Genomic DNA, 21,803 nt, shown 5'->3' with positions numbered 1-21,803 from the left:
TCCCTGGAATGGAGATAAGAAACGCCCTAACCTTTGTAATAGAGATTGATAGGATTGAATCAACTGGTATAAATACAGATGTAACAAGACAGCAAGACACAGAACTAAGAAGAGAGAACCTACAGACAGAACCTACACAGAACCTACAGACAGAAGGACTTCGCTGGAGAGAACATGGCAAAAGATCCCGGACTGAATCTGACTACAGAAATTGGCAAGAGAACCTGACTAGAACCTGGTGACTGAACCTGGCTGGAGAACCTGGACAGAACCTGGCTGGAGAACCTAGCGAGGGAACATGGCTACAGAACCTGTCTGGAGAACCTGGAGAACCTAGCAAGAGAACATGGCCACAGAACCTGGCTGGAGATCCGAAGCAGAACCTCTCTGGAGATCCAGGCCAGAACTTGGCTGGAGATCCTGGCTGGAGATCCTGGCTAGGCTGCTGATCAACTGAACACTGTCTCCGTGTCCTTCCTTCTTCGCCGACTCCGTCTACACCTTTGGGGACCCCTGGACCCGCTGGGGCTGGACCCCGGCACATCAAGGTACCTGTTCCTGGCTCAGCTTCCCAGAACCTGCACACTATCCTTTATTCACCTGTCGGCATTCAGTAAGTCAGAACTGCTGCACACCACTGCCATACTTCATGCACAAGATTCTCCAGGGAAAGGAGCTTGGGCCAAAGCTAAGTGTGATACTGACAGTTGCCTCCAGTACAGAGTCAAAAGAGGCAGCAGTTGCAGTCAATTTCTACTTCCTGAAAAAGAGCCCAGAAATTAAGTTTTCAAAGTGCCTGATGGAAAAGACATTACAATGAAGAATTTGTGTGTGGGGGACACCCATTTCCCTATAACAATGTATTGAATGCGTAATATAATACCTCAAATATTGCACTGACATAACTTCTCTATTTTTCATTTAATTTAAGAGTAATTGGAGCCAGGTATCTGGAGCTTCATTTAGTAGAGATAGCAAAGATTAGGAGTCGAATCCAGGATTCCCAAGGATTTCCTAGAATATTGTCGGTGCTTCAGTGCATTGGTGGTTTTGTGAACTTTGATTATTATTCTGAAGACTGCCATAGGTTTATCTTGAAGGCTGCCCAGATTTCCTTTTGAATTTGCATTCCTGCCCAAGAATTCATGGCTCTCTCTGTTGATTGAATATACTTGGCTCCTTTCCTTTCCCCATCAGAGAGGAAATACCTTTGTATGTTTGGCCCTGTACTTAGTACTATGTACCATAATGTAAATTTCAGCTGGTAATCAGTTATGGTGAGGTTATAGAAAGTTGAGATGGAGTGTTTGTGGGGATCATGTTAGTTTCTATGGAAAGAAATACATTGATCTGTTGTCTGTTATTTTAAACAAATTAAAAAATACATATATTTTTGATTTCAGAGAAGAAGGGAGAGATAAAAACATCAATGATGAGAGAGAATAATTGATCAGCTGCCTCCTGCACACCCTCTACTAGGGATTGAGCCCGAAACCTTAAATGACTTTTTTTTTTAATATTTTATTGATTTTTTATAGAGAGGAAGGGAGAGAGATAGAGAGTTAGAAACATCGATGAGAGAGAAACATCGATCAGCTGCCTCCTGCACATCTCCTAATGGGGATGTGCCCGCAACCCAGGTAGGTACATGCCCTTGACCGGAATCGAACCTGGGACCTTTCAGTCCGCAGGCTGACGCTCTATCCACTGAGCCAAATTGGTTTTGGCCTTAAATGACTTTTAATGTCCTTTCTAGCTCTAAAAAATCTATAATCAGCTATGTTGAAGCCTCATAGACTTAGAACTCTCATCACATCAGGTCAGAGGTAAAAGACAATGTGTGTATAGTGATGTAGAATACACTGAACAGTTGGTAGAATGAGTGCAAAGTTAGGGAGATGATGAAGGGAAAAAAGTACTATTTCATGGGATATTTGGGGCATTCTCTGTTGGAGAGGAATTGTGGTCCCTGATGTCAGAGGCTTGTGGGAGCCAATTTTAAGGTTGCTTTGTTCCTTTTAGCTGCCTGTTAAATTCCCTGTAGAGCAGGGGTTGGGAACTCCAGCCCGTAGGCCATATAAGGCCCACTTGGTCGGACCCTGCCAAGGCAACCACAGGTTGGACTTGAAATTCAATAAATCGAGGAGCTTTTTTCAGAGCAACATAAATTTTTTATTTTTTTATTTTTATTGATTTCAGAGAGGAAGGGAAAGAAAGAGGGAAACATCAATGGTGAGAGAGAATGGTTAATCGGGTGCCTCCTGCACACCCCACACTGGGGATTGATCCCACAACCCGGGCATGTGCCCTGACCGGGAATTGAACCTGCTGCATGCGTCAACTTTCAACCACTCAACCACGCAGGCTGGGCATAACATAAATTTATATTGAGTGAATGATGTTATAAATATACAAATGGGCCCTAGCCGGTTTGGCTTAGTGGATACAGCGTCAGCCTGTAGACTGAAGGGTCCTGGGTTCGATTCCGGCCAGGGGCACGTACCCGGGTTGTGGGCTCGATCCTCAGTGTGGGACGTGCAGGAGGCAGCTGATCAATGATTCCCTCTCATCATTGATGTTTCCTATCTCTCTTTCCCTCTCCTTTCCTCTCTGAAATCAATAAAAATATATTTTAAAAAAATCCAAGTGGCCTTTGGTAGGAGAAAGGTTCCTGACCCCTGCTTTAGAGAATGGCTACTTCCAGGTGATAAAATCTTGGCTTGTTTTTTGGAGGGAAAGGGGGGATCTGACCTAAATTATCAGGGGCAAGATGCAGGTATCCCCTGGCACTGACTCTCAGTATTATAGTGCCTGACTCTCCTCCTCACTTACTGTTCAGCTCTGTTGATGTCTCTTGCAGTTGGGACACAGGTCACCTCTTGGATTGTGCCAGAATTGCTCTTTTCTTTCTCTAATATTTATCACTTTGTAATCCCTGATTCTGAATCCCAGAGATCAAGACTAACTGTAGTGCAGCAGAGGGGCAATAAATCATTGTTTCCACTTCCTTTTCTCCAGGTTTTGGGTCCCTTATTTATCATATAACCACTGCTGAAGTTGCATCTTTGTGCTGTGTGTGCTGGGGACAAAATCCTTGTTGATTGGATTTGTTCAAAAGCTGCTTTATCTCTCTCCAGCTATTATGTTTTGCAGAGTTCCACGCGTGCTACCCGTCAATTCCTCTTTTTCTCCTGTGAGTTTATAGCGTGTGATTGTCATGTGATCTATCCATTAGCAGGGCTTGTCTAAGCTCTGAGGTAGAGGGTGGAATGGGCAGCCCTTAAATGAACTCAACAAAGTGATCATTAATGAGAGAGATTTGGTCTGGGTTAGTTTTGTATGAATTTTAATGTTAGTCCCCTTCATTATCTGAGCTCCTGGTCGGAGCTAAGCAGATTATGTGATCCTCCCATGGAGCTTTTTCTTTTTTTTTTTTTTTTCAGTCTAACAGATCACTTGTTAACAGACCATATCAAAAGGCCCAGCTGCCTATCACTTTCCTGTCCATTATGAAACCTCAAAGATTTTGAGTTGGGGCAGGAGTAAAGAGTTCATAAATGAGTTCCTACCTCCTTCATCCTTAGCAAGACTCTTTTGCTATTTGAGGGGAAGATTCAGGCTTAGAAACAGAACATGGACAGGCTTTTGTACTTTTCCTTACCTGCTGCTTCTTTATTGTACCTGTGCTTTCAGAGGATTTGAGAGTGAGGGGTGTTGTGTGGCAGGCAGCCAGTGTTGAGAGAGTTTTACTCCTACTCATTATTCCCTGCTGTTTCAAATCAAAGTCCATGTCTCTTTTCTAAGAGTAGTAAACTTCACAAAGCTCAGAGAACATCGTAGAATGGACTTTGCTGGCAAAGAAGCAGATATGGTCTTAGAAAAGGAGAGGTCAAACCTTTTTTTTGTATCTGTGGAAGTGAGGAGGGTTGAAGAAGAGAAGACAGGAGGACCACCAATTGCTTGCAACTGCCAAACCCCTTCTTTATAGTTTGCCATCAAATAGGGCTGCTAAGACAGAGCTGATGGTCATGAGGGACACAGAAGCAGGATTAATTTCATAGTCCTACGTGAATGAGTACAGGGCAAGTGATACTTTTCTTTATGCTTAATATTTATTTGTAAAATGTCTTTAAAGCTGCACTGCTAACCTATGGACTTGGCAGTCTCTTTACTGAGATTATTTGGGTTTTGACAATCTCTCCCCTCAATAAGGATTGCCAGGCAGAAAGAGGACTTTTTCAGTAAGTGTTGTCTTGGTTGAGAAAGGACAGAGCAGAGCTGTACATTTGTTTTAATAGTTAGAACAGTTAAGGGCTTTTTTATTTTTCCTCTTCATGAGCTCTCTTCCAATTCCGAGCTGAAGCCCAGGTGTAAGTCCTACAACATAGCTGGCTCATCTGGTGACCAGTTAGAATTGAAAAATGTTCCTCTTAGCAATGATGTTTGAAACAGGTACATAGCTAAAATTTGGTGACAGGAGATGCTAGCAGCCTAGCGTGAGAAGGGAACCCTTATTTTGACTTGTAAATTGAGCAAATTTGATGGGGGTATAAATTTGGAATACTTAATATGTATTTTATAGTCAAGTTTCTGAGCTTAATTGCTCTTAAAGAGGTGGCAAAAAGAAGTAGATTTTTAAAAACCTTCCATGGGCAGATAAGCAGACTTGTGCTTGGGAAGGTCAATTCTTCAAATATACCCACCTTACCTGCTTTTAACACTAGATTGCCCAAGGAAGTCATTTTGACTGCTTTTTAATTTCAATTAGAAAAACAATGATGTATATAATGACACAATTTCTTAGAATTTTGTGACTTTTTGTACAACATATAAATGCGTTTATAGTTACCTCCCCCCTCCTTCATTTCCGGTATATATATATGTGTTATACCTATATTGCCCAAAAGCAGTCATTTTGACTGCTTGGGAAATTTTAAATAATAAAATGACTCTTATTATTGAATTGAGTAAATTTCTTATATGACCAGTTCGGCTCTGTATTGAAATAACAGTTTTCATTTTTTTTCGATTACCGTCACATGATAACATACAAGTGCATGATAAATTGTCGATACTGGATAAGTTGCAGTTGCTCAATAAGCTAAACTAGTACTTGTTATTCGAATCTTTATGCAGTGATACTTGTTCTAATAAGTTGTTTATTTTATTTCTTTTGCGCCCTAAATTCATGAAAGAAATGTCCAATAGAAGTGAGTTATTGGAAAAGCTAAGGAACATAAGTGAAGAGTGCTCCGATATTATTCTTTCACAATGCAGTCATTTTGACTGCTTTTGGGCAATATAGGTATATACTAAGTTTCAGTCTTTCTAGTGTTAAAAAGTGCTTTGCAGCTGTGACTTACTCATTTTAGCCCTATTTGGATTTCTGTAGAGCTAGTTGACTTTCATTGCTTTCATTTAACTTTATTAGTTATGCTTTGAATAGCTTGTTGATGTCTGTCTTTTTTTTTTTTTTTAAGCCTTGATAAATTTGCTGAAGTTCCTTATGTCAAACGAGACTGTACTTTTGGCCAAACACAACATTTTTACATTAGCCCTTATGGTGAGTAACCAAAAAATATTTATTTTTCTGAAGTTCTACCCTAAGACAGAGATGGGCTGGTTTGAAACAGGAGCTGGGTTCTGGGGACTAAGCCATAGGGAACCAGGTCTTTATTTTTACTTTCCTTTTGGATTAGAATCTCTGTAATGGTGCTCCCTACTCTTACCTATGTTTTTGGTGAACCTGGTACACTTTCTATTCCTTTTTTTTTTTAATCCTCACTTAAGGATATTTTTACTGACTTTAGAGAGGAAGGAAAGGGGGAGGGAAGGAGAGAGAGAGAGAGAGAGAGAGAGAGAGAGAGAGAGAGAGAGAGAGAGAGAGAGAGAGAGAGAGAGAAACAGAAACATTGATGTGAGAAATATCTATTGGTTGCCTCACATATATGCCCTGACTGGGGTTCGAACTCGCAACCTGGGTATATGCCCTGACTGGGAATTGAACCTACAGCCCTTCGCTCCAACCAACTGGGCCACATCACCCAGGGCAGGACTCTTTCATATTGCTTGGCAGGGGCAGGTATAGGTCAGATCCCTGTGTATGAGTATGAGCCTCGGTCCCAGTTAAGAGACTGTACTATAGTATCTATTTTGGTACATAGCAAAGCCTCTAGAGGTGTCCCAGCCACGTGAATAGCTCCATCATGGCTGTGCTTAGTTTCTGAGGGATATTGCAGATGCCTGCTTATCTGACTGGTTATTTGGGATAACAGGTGGGCATTTTGCCTTTTTACTGTCTTCTCAAGATATTACCCAGTGTGTTCATAAATGTTTAACATTTTGGGGGGGGAAATCCTGATTTATATCTTTTGCTGATTTCCACAGTAAAACTATACCCACTAGGGCCAATTTCAAAGTTATCAAAATGGCATCATTGAATGCAGAATTGGGAAAAGACAAGCATAACACACCATTATGTATGGTATTCCCATCACATCAGATTTAAGAGATGTAAATTAATCTCAAGCCCTAACCGGTTTGGCTCAGTGGATAGAGCGTCGGCCTGTGGACTGAAGGGTCCCAGGTTCGATTCCGGTCAAGGGCATGTACCTTGGTTGCGGACACATCCCCAGTAGGGGGTGTGCAGGAGGCAGCTGATCGATGATTTTCTCTCTTTGATGTTTCTAATTCTCTATCCCTCTCCCTTCCTCTCTGTAAAAAATCAATAAAATATATTTTAAAAATATTAGTCTCAAGAGCATAGATAATACTAAAAGATAGAAAGTAATTGGGAAGTGATGAGTTTTAGTATTTATTACTTTCATTGTAATATAATTTATTAAATTGTAAGTTTATGTAAATTATTTTTTAATAATGGCTTTGTTTAATAACTAGCTCACAAATTCCTGAAAATGTAACAGTCAGCTCTTACAAGCCAGTAAGAGCTGGCTGCAGTATACAACTGATACCTTCCAGTCTTCATAGTGTGATACCTGTGTATGGACTTTTGCTTCTTTTTTAGATTGTGAACCTATTTAATATGTTTATCACATACGGTGACACATTCCTGCCCACCCCAAGCAGCTATGATGAACTCTACTATGAGATTATCCGCATGCACCAGAGCTTTGACAACCTATACTCCATGGGTAAGCTGTCCTTTCTTTTTACTCCTCTCTCCCCTCTTTTTGCTCAGCTCTCTGCATCAGCTGTGATTTTTAGCATATAAAAAGAAAAGACTACAAAAGATTCTTAGTTACTTGGTGCCCTTGCTTGGCATAGAAATGCAGTAGTCTTTTCTTCTCAGGCAATAAGAAGAAATATGTGGGCTTTTCTGCCTTCAGGAACTCAGAATTCATCTCAGTAAAAAGCTGGGTAGCAGCTCTGTAGCCCTTTCTTGATGTTTGTGAGAAAAAGAGAGAATAGGGAGGCTTGTGGACATTAGTGAATGCAGTGAGATGGGAGAGAAAGAGTGGGTGGGAATTGACAGTGGAAATAGAAGAGCTTGGATCCCAAAGGAAGAACATTGTGTTATTTGAGAAAGTACAAGATTTTAAGGAGTTTTAATATACCTATGTATTTTAGCATAACTTACAAGAGGAAGTGGGCATTAAATAAAAATCTTTCTTGCAAACCTTTTGGTGATTGGCTCACTGAAAATTTACTCTTTGGCCATAATGAATACAACTACAGGGTGGGGCAAAAGTAGGGTTACAGTTGTTCGTAGGAAAATACAATAATTAATAAATAATAATACAAGAATAAACTCTGTGTTTCGAATACTCACAACTGTAAATCTACTTTTGCCCCACCTATATTTCTGAAAAAGGTCATGTATCCCTATAAATTTGAGTAAAGAGTCTAGTCAAACCTACCTGGAGTTTGAAAGTTCAGGAAAGATTTCACAGAAACAGAAATTCATTTAGTAAAGCTGTCTATTAAAATCCCCAACTTAATAGCTTTATTGAGGTGTAATTGGTATATAATGAAGTGCACTCATTTAAAGTAGTATACAATATTTTATTTCTTTGACACACACATATATACATATACATACATACATATATACACACATATACATACATATATATATGAAGCTATTATATATACACGTATACATTCCAGGCTTCAGCACCGATTAATAGATGAATAAAGATGCCTTTCAATGAGGAAAGAAAAAGAGTTAGAGTGGGAGAGAGATTTTATAGAAGCCTGTCATACCTGCTTAACTGGGCCATGTACAGAGTAAATGAGATTAAGTCCTTGTAGCTATAGCAACAAGATGAGAAAGGATATCTGGGAATGCTCAAATCTGCCAAGGGAATTAAAATGTTAACCTGGAGGGGGGAAAGGGTGGGGAAATGGGAAGTATCTATAATATTATCAACATTAAAAAATTTATCTTAAAAAATGTTAACCTGGAAAACACAAATAGGAAAGTGAAATTTTCACTAAATTAAGCACAACAAATGGAGATAGCATGTTTTAGTACTCTCCATTTTTTATAAAGTATGATGAAACTTCTGATGGAAAAAGCATTTTTTAAGTCGTTTTTTAAAAATTTTTTTATTGATTTCAGAAAGGAAGGGAGAGAGAGAGATAGAAACATCAATGATGAGAGAGAATCATGGATCAGCTGCCTCTTGCACACCCCCCACTGGAGATCAAACCCGCAACCTGACATGTGCCCTTGACTGGAATCAAACCTAGGACTCTTAGTCCACAGGCTGAAGCTGTATCCATTGAGCCAAACTAGCTAGGCCTTAAGTCAAGTTTTTTGAGGTATATTTTTTATATTTATCTTTATTATTGAAAGTATTAGAGATGTTCCCTTTTCCCCCATTGACCCCTTCTATTCCACCTCACCACACACACCCAGACCTACCGCACTATTGTCTGTGTCCATAGTTTATGTATAAATGCATGCACATTCTTTATTTAATCTCTTCCCGCCCCCTACCCCCTTCTCTCTGAGATTCATACAATTCTGAGTTTTGACAAATGCATATAGATGTGTAATTACCACAAAAATTCAAGATATGGGAGTTTCATTACCTCCAAACTTTTTCTTGTGCTCCTGTGAGATCAACTCTTTCACTACCCACCACCTCTAGCAACCACTGATCTGTTCCCTATCCACATAGTTTTTGCCTTTTCTAAAAAAATACATTTATATACAGGAATAACAGTGTAGTGATTGTGGGGCGGGAGTGGGGTGGGGGGAGCTGTTATGGCAGTGGAGGAGGGTATAGGGGGGATAAATAGTGATGGATGGAGACTTGACTTGGGGTGGTGAACACACAGTACAGTGTACAGATGATGTGGTGTAGAATTGTGCACATGAAATCTGTATAATTTTGTTAATCGGTGTCATTCCAATAAATTCAATAAAAAGGAAAAAAAATTTTTTAAAAAAATATATTTTATTGATTTTTTACAGAGAGGAAGGGAGAGAGAGATAGAGAGTTAGAAACATCGATCAGCTGCCTCCTGCACATCTCCTACTGGGGATGTGCCCGCAACCAAGGTACATGCCCTTGACCGGAATCGAACCTGGGACCTTTCAGTCCGCAGGCCGACGCTCTATCCACTGAGCCAAACCGGTTTCGGCAGGAAAAAAATTTTAAAAGTTAAAAAATACATAAATGTGGATGGGATCATATAGTCCAGAGGTTCTCAACCTGTGGGTCGCAACCCTTTTGAGGGTCAAACGACCCTTTCACAGGGGTCACCTAAATACATCCTGCATATCAGATATTTACATTACGATTCATAACAGTAGCAAAATTACAGTTATGAAGTAGCAACGAAAATAATTTTTTTTTAAATATACTTTATTGATTTTTTTTACAGAGAGGAAGGGAGAGAGATAGAGAGTTAGAAACATCGATGAGAGAGAAACATCGATCAGCTGCCTCCTGCACATCTCCTACTGGGGATGTGCCCGCAACCCAGGTACATGCCCTTGACCGGAATCAAACCTGGGACCTTTCAGTCCGCAGGGCAACGCTCTATCCACTGAGCCAAACCGGTTTTGGCGCAATGAAAATAATTTTATGGTTGGGGGTCACCACAACATGAGGAACTGTATTAAAGGGTCGTGGCATTAGGAAGGTTGAGAACCACTGATATAGTCTTTTGAGTCTGGCTTCTTTTACAGAGTAATTTGTTTGAAATTCATCCATGTTGAGGCATGTATTAGTAGTTCATTCCTCTTTGTTATAGAATAATATTTCATTGTAGAAATATGCCAGTTTAGTTTATCTGTCAATTGAAGTACATTTGAGAGGTTTCTAGTTTTTAGCAATTAAAAATAAAGCCTCTACAAACATTCTTGTGTAGGGTTTGTGTGAGTACAAGTTTTCATTTCACTTGGTTACATACCTATGACTGGGATTTTTGGGTGTTTGATAAATATATTAACTTTATAAGAAACTATCAAACTGTTTTCCAAAGCAGATACATTATTATTTTTATTTTTAAAATCTTTATTGTTGAGAGTATTACAGATGTCTCCCTCCCCTGCTCCCCCATTGTCCCCTTCCAGCCAGTTCCCATCCTGCCCCAGGCCTTCACCAACCTATTGTCTATGTCCATATGTAATGCATATCTATATATATATAAAAGCCTAATATGCTAATTGTCCCTCTGACCTTTCAACTGTTTGACCGATCACTATGGTGTGCACTGACCACCAGGGGCAGACGCTCTGACCTGTAGGTTAGCTTGCTGCTGGGGTCCGGCTGATTGGGACTGGGCGAGTCAGGCAGGACATGCTCTGGAGCCCTCCTGTGGTCTCTCCCCAGCCCCAGTTGTGCACCAGTGGGGTCCCTTGGCCTGGCCTGCACCTTCTCCCAATCTGGGACCCCTTGGGGGATGTCGGAGAGCCAGTTTCGGCCTGATCCCTGCAGGCCTCTAGTATGAATATAAGACCTTTGGTTAATTTCTCCCCGCCTCCCCTCCCTACTTCCCTCTGAGATTAGTCAGTTTGTTCCATGTTTCCATGCCTGTGGTTCTATTTTTTTCATGCTATTTTGTAGTTTTCAGCATGAAAATCTTGTGCGCACGTGCACACACACACACACACACACACACACACACACATCATGTCCCCCCAAAAATGTGTACACACACTTTGAATAATTTTAAAACCAGTGTTTATTAAAATACTTTTCATTTTCAAATTTAGCTATCAGCTGTTAAAAGTGTATATACATTTGGGAGGGCACCCTGTATTTTTTTAATCCTCACCTAGGGATATGTTTTTCATTAATTCTAGAGAGAGAGGAAGGAAGAGGGGGAGAGAGAGAGAGAAAAAAATATTGATATGAAAGAGAGACATTGATCTGTGCCTCCTATATGTGCCCTTATTGGGAATTGAACCCGTGACCCATTGATGCATGGGGCGATGCTCTAACCAAGTGAGCCTCACCGGCCAGGGCAAATCTTAAATATATTTTATTAAATTTATCTCAAAATATTTCATGGATTTTGGTGCTATTGTAAATGGTATTATTTAGAATCTCAATTTTTTTTGTTCATTGCTAACATATAGAAACACTTTAATTTTTAAATTTCACCTTGTATCCTGTCATCTTGCTAAACTCACTTATTAGGTTTAGTAGCTTCTTGTAACCTTTTTGGGATTTTCTGTGTAGACCATGTTATCTGCAAATAAAACAGTTTTTATTCCAATTTGTATGCCTTTTTTGCTTGCCTTATTTCACTGGCTAGGACCTCCAGTAGTATGTTAAATTAGAGTTGTGAGAATGGATCTATTTGCCTTGTTTCCAATATAAAATACTCAATTATTCTTCATTAAATGTGATATTAGCTACAGGTTTTCATAGATGCCCTTTATCATGTTAAAGAAATTCCCTTTTGTTTCTAGTTTCAGTGGAGGTATTATCATTAATAAATGTTGGATACTATTAAAACAGTTTTAGCATTTATTGAGATGATTTATTGAGTATTGCTAGAGTGATTGATTGAGTTTTAAATGTTAAACCAACCCTACATGATTGTAACTTATTATCATTTTTATGTGTTGTTGGATTTGATTTGCAAGTATTCATGAAGGATATTAGTCTGGTTTCGAGCCAACTCAGCCAAGGGTTTGAAAGCCTGAGTGAGGGCGGCGAAAGGATGAAGAAATGACAGACAGAGAGAATAAGCTGGGTCTAGGTCAGTGGTTCTCAACCTTCCTAATGCCGCGACCCTTTAATACAGTTCCTCATGTTGTGGTGACCCCAAACCATAAAATTATTTTCGTTGCTACTTCATAACTAATTTTGCTACTGTTATGAATCGTAATGTAAATATCTGATATGCAGGATGTATTTTCATTGTTACAAATTGAACATAATTAAAGCGTAGTGATTAATCACAAAAGCAATATGTAATTATATATGTGTTTTCCGATGGTCTTAGGCGACCCCTGTGTAAGGGTTGTTCGACCCCCAAAGGGGTCGCGACCCACAGGTTGAGAACCGCTGGTCTACAGGAAAAGAGGTCTGTGCTCCTGACTAGATAGATATTGCATGTTTAAAAATTCTTGCAGCCCTAATCGGTTTGGCTCAGTGGATAGAGTGTCAGCCTGCAGACTGAAGGGTCCCAAGTTCGATTTCGGTCAAGGTCATGTACCTTAGTTGCAGGCACATCCCCAGTAGGGGGTGTGCAGGAGGCAGCTGATCGATGATTTTCTCTCATTGATGTTTCTAACTCTATCCCTCTCCCTTCCTCTCTATAAAAAAACAAAAAAAAAACAAAAAAAACCACAAAATATATTTTTTAAAAATTCTTGCAGCACACTGGTTGAAAATCACTACTCTAGGATGAGGACATTTTATTTTTAAATTTTATTTATTCTTTTAATCATCACCCAAGAATATTTTTCCATTATTTTTTTTTTTCCAAAGAGAGTGGAAGAGAGAGGGAAAGACAGAGAGAAATAGCGATGTGAGAGAAACACATCGATTGGTTGCCTCCTGCATGCACCCAGGGCCTGGTCCAGGAAAGAGCCTGCAACTGAGATACGTGCCCTTGACTGGAATTGAACCCGGGACTCTTCAGTCCTCAGGTGGATGGTCTATCCATTGAGCCAAACCAGCTAGGGCTAGGATGAGGACATTTTATTTTATTTATTTATTCTAATATATTTTTATTGATTTCAGAGAGGAAGGATGAGGGAGAGAGAGATAGAAACATCCATGATGAGAGAGAATCATGGTGGATTGGCTGCCTCCTGCAAGTCCCTCACTGGGGATCGAGCCCACAACCCGGGCATGCGTCCCTGACAGGAATCGAAGCTGGGACCCTTCAGTTCGCAGGCCGGCGCTCTATCCACTGAGCCAAACTGGCCAGAGCAGGATGAGGACATTTTAAACAGAAGCTTGGTACAGGCTCTGTTTGGTTATTCTAATAGTGCTATTCTGAGACATGTCTTCATCTTCATATCTGTGTTTTATACAAGGGGTCTGACAGATCTTTGTTCTTTCCTTCTGTACAGTTCTGAGGCTTTCTACCAATGCAGGCCAGTGGAAAGAAGCTGCTAGCAAGGTGACCCATGCATTGGTTAATATCAGGTAAGGAATGAGATTTTCTCTTTCAGAGTTCCTTGGTTCATCCTCAGGTGTGTTGTACTTTTCTAAGTACTTTGTTGAACACCACTTCTATTTTAAGCCCTGATGCCTGTAGGAGTGGAAGAAATCGTCGTACTTGATCAAGAAAAGCAGGCGTGCATGAGACTTTCATTTTGTCATTGAAATAACTCACAGTGCTGTTCTGTGAATTTTCTTTTCTTACTCAGAGATGGTTGCAGGGCCTTTTCAGGCACCTCTGTGTATAGGGCATCTGAAAGCTTTTCTTTGAAAATTTTTTCTGCCGTTCTCAGTTCAAAGAATGACTCATGGGAATCTGGAACTTTGACGTTTTGCTTTACATGGCTATTTCTATTTGGGGTAAATAGAGGCAAATGGAATGGAGCTTGTGGGGCTAAGTCATTTTAGGTTCCTTATGATGCAGCAAGACAATTACAGAGTGCTGTAGGTATTGGATAAAACTGAGTCATACATGGAGTTGGTTTAGGGTCTTAAGGAAATACCACATGGAGGGACCTGGAGAGTATTATGCTAAGCAAAATAAGCCAGTCAGAGACAGACAAATATCACAAGATCTCACTCATATGTGGGATCTAATGAATAAAATAAGTTGATGAACAAAATAGATCCAGAGACATAGAAGGAAATACCACACATTCACTGGAGTGAGCTGTTTGTAAATGAAGAACCTATACCTTCAGTATTGGGAAACCTAAAGCTGACTTACTTTTCTTATATTTCTTGCTTCCTCTGTGTCTGTCATTTTCCATTTTTCTCAACAGTTATTAAATTGTTCTTGCAAACAATTGAAAAATTAACATTGAGTGGATGAGGCAAACCCAACAGATGGGGAAACTTGATTTAGCTCCAGATGTAAGCCTTGCCAGGCATTCCCAGTAATAGTAATATACATTTACAACTTAGTATATCCTAATGTGTGACAGAGCTTGGAGTCAGTGTTTGTTTCCATAGCTTTTTTTTTTTTTTTTTTTTTTTTAAGGCAAACTGTCCTATCCCTGTAGTGATTTACTATAGTGTTTGGCATGTCTGGGAATGAAAGGAAAAGTGTGAAATTGCGTTGTGAGGGCTGGGCTGAGGGAGCATGAGGGTGAGATGTGCTAACAAGATTGCACTGAAGGTTGATCTGCCTTACCTGACCCCAGAGACATTTAGTAGCAAACACAGTTTTATAAATCTCAAATAAATGTATATTTGCACCTAGCAAGTAAACCAGATATGGTAGTGAGGCCTTATAATAAATATGATTTTCTGTAAGAATCGGGAATTACAAACTGCTTTATTCCAAATATCCCTTTGTGACCCGAGGGCAGTATGACAAATGTGGGTATTTGAAAGAAGCACAAGATTCTGGGTTAGATTATAAAGTGCATATGGGTATAAATTACATTATGTTTATTTATTCATATATTTACTTGGTCTTTCCAGGCAGCTCCTTTTCATCTGGGATCTGTTTCCTTGATCACATTCTTTTATGCTTGCTTTATCTTCTAATTTGTTGCTTTTCCTTTCAGTGACTTCTGGCTTGGCTACTGTCCTTATTCTTTTCAAGGGCCATCAAACAGCTGGTTTAAGGTCTTGACCTGTCCTTTTTCTGAATAGACCAGAAAGGACTGGATTAAGTTTTTTTCTTTAATTAATAATTCTTTATTGTTGAAAGTATTATATATGTCCCCCCTTTCCCTCCATTGACCCCCTCCAGCTCGCCCCCAGGACTGGGTTAAGTTTTTAGCAGATGCCTATGACTATGATCTCTTCTTTTTGCAAGTCTTTGTTAGGCTTGTACTCCATTTTCATTCCTCAAACTTATTTGATGAGTTTGCTGAAGAGAATAATTATTATATCATTTTCACTGTTGCTAATGAATTAGACTCAGAGTATGTGTCAGATGTATCAGAGATGTAGTCAGTTTTCTCAGGAGATTCCTAGAAAGATGTGTTTGTGATAAGTGCCACTTATCACACTAAGGCCAGATCAGGAGGAAATATTGGTGATTCTTAGCCTGTGAAAGCTTACATTTTTTCTTTGTGACATTTATTTTCACTTAAGTTCTAAACTTTGTTCTGCTCTTTCATTTACTGTCTTCTTTAATTATCAAACTCTATAAAGAAGACTATATTATAGACTTAAAGTACACTTTTACCAATGAAGAAACTGAGTCTTAAAGCTATTGTGAAATGCAGAAAGTCTCACAATTGTCATGTGGCAAAGCTGAGAATTAATCATAGGTCTTCTAACTCCCAAGTCCAGGGCTCTTTCTTCTACACCAGAGATGGGGAACCTTTTTTCTGCGAAGGGTCATTTGGATATTTATAACATCATTTGCGGGCCATACAAAATTGTCAACTTAAAAATTAGCCTTCCTTAGTATATATTGTCAAACATTTAATGGACTCACCCCTAATGCCTTGGCAGGGCCAGACCAAATAAATAGGCCCTCAGGCCAGATGTTCCCCACTCCTGTTCTGTACCATACTGTCTCCTTCAATAAAGTTGCATCAAAGGCTTCCATGGAGGTAAACAGAAAACTCAGCATGATATATTGAAAGGAGTATGGAAATTTCAGTTAGAGAAACTGGATTTTTTGTTTTTGTCTTTTAATGTGTGACCTTGAGCAAGTTATTTAGCTTCTCTGAACTCTTTCCACTACCTATAAAATGGAGATCATGGCAATATCAACTGCTCATAGGGAAGTGGTTGTGAGAATTACATGATGTAATGTATATGAAAGCAGTTGGTAAACTATAAAATACTGTTCACTTCACTTAGCCTAATGTTTTTAAGGTTCACTCCTGTTGTAGCATGTGTCAGAATTTTTTTCCTTAGAATAGAGAGCCCAGAAATCGGCCCGAACCAATATGCTCAATTAATATTTGACAAAGGAGGCAAGAACATACAATGGAGCCAAGATAGTCTCTTCAATAAATGGTGTTGGGAAAATTGGACAGATATATGCAAGAAAATGAAACTAGACCACCAACTTACACCATACACAAAAATAAACTCAAAATGGATAAAGGACTTAAATGTACGACAGGATACCATAAAAATTCTAGAAGAATCCAAAGGCAAGAAAATCTCAGACATATGCCGAAGCAATTTCTTCACTGATACAGCTCCTAGGGCACTTGAAACTAAAGAAAAAATGAACAAATGGGACTACATCAAAATAAAAAGCTTCTGCTCAGCAAAAGAAACCATCAACAAAACAACGAGAAAACCCACTGTGTGGGAAAACATATTTGCCAATGACATATCTGATAAGGGCCTAATCTCCAAAATTTATAGGGAACTCATACAACTTAACAAAAGAAAGATAAACAATCCAATCAAAAAATGGGCAAAGGACCTAAATAGACACCTTTCAAAAGAGGACATTCAGAAAGCCAAGAGACATATGAAAACATGCTCAAAGTCACTAATCATCCGAGAGATGCAAATCAAAACAGCAATGAGGTACCATCTCACACCTGTCAGACTGGCTATCATCAACAAATCAACAAACGACAAGTGCTGGAGAGGATGTGGAGAAAAAGGAACACTTGTGCACTGCTGGTGGGAATGCAGACTGGTGCAGCCACTATGGAAGACAGTATGGAGTTTCCTTAAAAAACTGAAAATGGAACTCCCATTTGACCCTGTGATCCCACTTCTAGGAATATATCCCAAGAAACCAGAAACACCAATCAGAAAGGATATATGCACCCCTATGTTCATAGCAGCACAATTCACCATAGCTAAGATCTGGAAACAGCCTAAGTGTCCATCAGTAGATGAATGGATTAGAAAACTGTGGTACATCTACACGATGGAATACTATGCTGCTGTAAAAAGGAAGGAACTCTTACCATTTGCAACGTCATGGATGGAACTGGAGAGCATTATGCTAAGTGAAATAAGCCAGTCAATAAAGGAAAAATACCACATGATCTCACTCATTCATGGACAATAGAGACCATTATAAACTTTTGAACAATAATAGATACAGAGGCAGAGCTGCCTCAAACAGATTGTCAAACTGCAGCGGGAAGGCCGGGGAGGGTTGGGGGGCAGGAGGTAGGGGGGTAAGAGATCAACTAAAGGACTTGTATGCATGCATATAAGCATAACCAATGGACATAAGACACTGGGTGATAGGGGAGGCTAGGGGACTGTCTAGGGCGGGGGGATAAAATGGATACATATCTAATACCCTTTGTAATACTTTAAGCAATAAAAAATAAATAAATAAATAAATTAAAAAAAAGAATTTTTTTCCTTTTTAGGCTAAATAATATTCCATTGTATGTATATGTCACATTTTGTTTATTTATTCATCCATTGACGAAGCCCCAAGCAAGTTACTTCCACCTTTTGGTTATTGTGATTTTGGTTATTTGTGCATGGGTGTACAAACATCTGTTCAGTCCCTGCTTTTACTTCTTTTGGGCATTAACTGAGAAATAGAATTGGAGGATCATATGGTGATTTTTTGTTTAATTTTTTTTGAGGAATTGCCATACCAGGTTTAGCATTTTGAGCCTTCCTTAGAATGTTTCCTAAATAGGTCTTCATTTGTCCAGTCTATAAAAGTTAATATGTTACCCTTAGCCTTAAAAGATATTTTGCTTTTTGTGTGTGGCTTGATTTGATTCTTTGTATAAGGGTGGTCCAGGGAGTTTTCTTTTCTCAGCTGAGGGCAAAAAAGTGATATGCCTAAGAAGTCTCTATTCCGCGGAGCCATCATTAATGAGTGCTACCGCTTATGCTCCTTTTCTTTTTTTCTAAGAGGTTGTGTTGTACATCCATGACACTATTAAATTTGAATTATTTAGAAAACAGGAGACTCTGTCAGAAAATTGGACCTGTGGGTTAAATATCTCCCAAGGATACTGTGAGACATTTAACTATTCGCCACCAAATTGATTATCAAGTTGATTATAAAGGTTTAGGAGTAATATTGTGATGGTATGTAACATTTACTTCTGTTGTTTATAAAGGTATTTGTGCTGATCCCAGACCTGGAAAGGATTTCTAGGGCAGAGCAAACTCTTAGCCACCTCTCCTGTAGTAAGTTCTTTGATAGCCATGGGAAGGGATTGGATTGCATGTGAAACTTTCAGACATGTAACAGCTGGGAGGACCTCTGAGACTGATTTGCTAGTTGATGACAGCTACAAATTATGCCTTTGGGATTTTCTGGAATGCAGTACATCTGATGGCAACTGTAATATAGTATCTCACCAGTAGGTAAAAGGCTGCAGGCCTGTCTGTTCTTTGGGGTTTAGATTCTGATAGCGAAAATTAAAAGTACTCCCACATGTTTGGAGTCCTAAATTTGCTCAAGTGTCAGACTGTTTGCTTTTCACTTGTCTTTCCTCGCTTAGTCATGCTAGTTCTTTAATTGTCAAAGTTATTTGTATTTAAACAACTTGTCTCTCTCTTCCTATTTGATCCTTCAGAGATACTCTTAAAATGCAGCTGCTTAGAAAGTGCTATTTTTGTTGGAACACCCGATGTCATTAACATACAGAGCTCTGTGTTTATTCCTCCCTATGGGAGGGTTGTTCCATTGCTTTGCCACAAGAAAAGTAAAATATAGTTCCACCTTTAAAATTTTACTTGGTATAATTGTTACTGCAGCTGTCTCCACAGATCTACTAGTCCACAAAAGAATACTCTGGTGTGTGTGTAGGGTGGGGGAGGGGGGCGTGAAGGGGAGAGGGAACATGTGCAGGGATGGAAGGAAAAAACATTTGGAAAGTTTTGCTTGGAGACGTCTATGCTAAATATATTCTGCTACCACTTAGCAGGCTCCTTTACTGGGGTCCTATAGATGTCTGCCGACTATGTGTCAAAAGAGAAAAAGAAAAATGTTAGACTAAAATCTGACCTTCGTCTAATCAAACTACTTTCAAAGTAAGTAATTTGAAGTCTGTAATGAATCTCTTTAAGTTAACATCTTAATGCTTTTCACTTAATGAACATTTTATTAGTGCCAGATTCACAATCTATTCTCTCATTGCTCACAGAAGTAGAGGCTAAATCACTGCAAATAGGTTTTTTCCTGATCTGTAATTTTCTTAAGTTGGATAAAATTTGAACTCTATGATTAATATATTAATTTTCTCCTTTATTTGGAATGTCTTTAGTTTTTCGAGAATGACTTTTTATTTTTTATTTTCATTAAATATATTTTTTATTGATTTCACAGAGGAAGGGAGAGGGAGAGAGAGCTAGAAACATTAATGATGAGAATCATTGATCGGCTGCCTCCTGCACGCCCCCTACTGGGGATCGAGCCCACAATCCAGGCATGTGCCCTTGACCAGAATCAAACCCGGGACCCTTCAGCCCGCAGGCCAATGTTCTATCCACTGAGCCAAACAGGCTAGGGCTCAAGAACGACTTGTTAGATATTGCTTCAGTTAGTGACAAGCCTGCGGTTTGGAATAAGACTTCAGTGCATTTCTCTGTAAATCTCTTAATTGTTCATCTAATGAATTTGCCTCTTGTTACCTTGCTTGCTCCATGGTCTTTTTTGTTCTAATGCTAAGGAGCCCCCCTCCCCGCCCCCATTTCCTGCTTATTTGCTTATGTAGCTATTTTTCTTTACTCTCAAAAAATACTCCCTCCAAAAAAAAGAAGAAGAAAAGCTTTAAATGTGCACTCTGCCAGGGAGGCAAAGGAACAAGAATAGCTCTTAGTGGCCTCTAGATAAGGAGAGTTAACACCTTTGGAGAAGTTGTGCATAGAGTTCTGAATGTCACAGGATAAAAGCCTTCAGGCAGTAATCAAAGAAAGTACACTGACTGTTGATGGCCACAGAGTTAAGGTTGGAAAGGGAATGTGAGGGCTGAGTCATTCAAAATCCCCCCAAGCCCTCTTGCCCATGCACCTGTTCGTGCTACAATATTAGTCACAGTTCTCTTATCAGAGTAGATACTGATGAGTGGGGAAGAGGAGCAGTTTGATGTCAGGCACTTCAGCTGAAGGTTGCAACTTAGTCTAGTGAAAAGTAAATATGGATTAAAGTGAAAAGGAGCAGAGGCTTTGGGCTGATGACTCAAGTAGCAAGAAATACAGGAACATAGTCTCTTATTCCAGTTGTCTGTTCTAAAGTGGCAGACAGGCTCAGATTATCCCCGAGGTTAGAATTTGTCAGTAATGACCTTTCTTTTGTTAATCAGATCCGCTGAGCTCTTACAGAGAATGAAAAGCACTATGCAGATTAAAACAAAGCACTGAAATGAGGCTGCTGTTATATTGTCTCCCCAGTGACTAGAGAGCATTACATATTATTCTGATGGTTGCTGTTGCCTAATCTCTTAGGACTACAGTTAGAAATGAAAAACAACCATGTGGCTAATCTTTTTTGCCTTAACTTGGTTTATGCTACAAAGTGAGGTTTTGCATTAGGTCATAGCTGGCTTGGTGAATTACAATACAGTAAAGAAGTCTTGATTTAGGAGATTCAAATATGTGTTATAAAATATTAAGATTTTTAGTTGGGTCTACTGTGATTTTAGGTGAGTGTAACTTTAGTATATGAAAACTGCTTACCTCAAGCTGAAATTCCATTGGGGTCTTTTTTCCACTCTATTTTTTTTTATTTTTTATTTTTTTTTATTTCAGAGAGGAAGGGAGAAGGAGAGAGAGAGATAGAAACATCAATGATGAGAGAGAATCATTGATTGGCTGCCTCTTGCATGCCCCCCACTGGGGATCGAGCCTGCAGTCAGGGCATGTGCCCTTGACGGGAATCGAACCTGGGACCCTTCAGTCCGCAGGCCAACACTCTATTACACTGAGCCAAACAGGCTAGGGCCGATTTTTTTTTTTTTTAAAGTATGGGAAAATATACATAACAAAATTTACCATTTTAACCATTTTTAAGTCTACAGTTTTATTACATTAAGTATATTCACATAGTTGTGCAACCCTACCACCAGCCATCTCCAGAACTTTTTCATTTTCCTCAACTGATTTTTTTTTTAAGATAGGATAGGTACCCACTTAACCATGGCTTATTTCACAAACTGTTGGTTTCTAATTGTAACTTACAAAGAGCTTAGCCACAAATGAGAACAATAGGCATCATTTAGGTCCCTAATTCCTTTCCCTTTTGCATCTTATATCTTAAGTTACTTTATAAAGTAGTCTTTTAAAACTGTGGGCAGTTTTTCATCTTATCCCTTATTTCCC

The 21,803-nt window shown here is 39.3% G+C and overlaps 1 protein-coding gene across 2 annotated transcripts in view; it reads left to right on the top strand.

Moving 5' to 3' along the window:
• Positions 1 to 21,803, top strand: part of ARMH3 (armadillo like helical domain containing 3) — a 175,387-nt gene that overhangs the window by 84,045 nt on the left and 69,539 nt on the right. For both annotated transcript variants that reach the window (XM_059661188.1, XM_059661189.1), the window contains exons 21-23: positions 5,481 to 5,563; positions 7,025 to 7,151; positions 13,511 to 13,586. In XM_059661188.1, the coding sequence (XP_059517171.1) occupies positions 5,481 to 5,563; positions 7,025 to 7,151; positions 13,511 to 13,586 (286 nt within the window). The remainder of the gene's footprint in view (positions 1 to 5,480; positions 5,564 to 7,024; positions 7,152 to 13,510; positions 13,587 to 21,803) is intronic.

Source organism: Myotis daubentonii, chromosome 13, assembly GCF_963259705.1.
Source record: "Myotis daubentonii chromosome 13, mMyoDau2.1, whole genome shotgun sequence".
Taxonomy (NCBI): domain Eukaryota; kingdom Metazoa; phylum Chordata; class Mammalia; order Chiroptera; family Vespertilionidae; genus Myotis; species Myotis daubentonii.
This window is presented reverse-complemented; position numbering and strand designations above follow the sequence as displayed.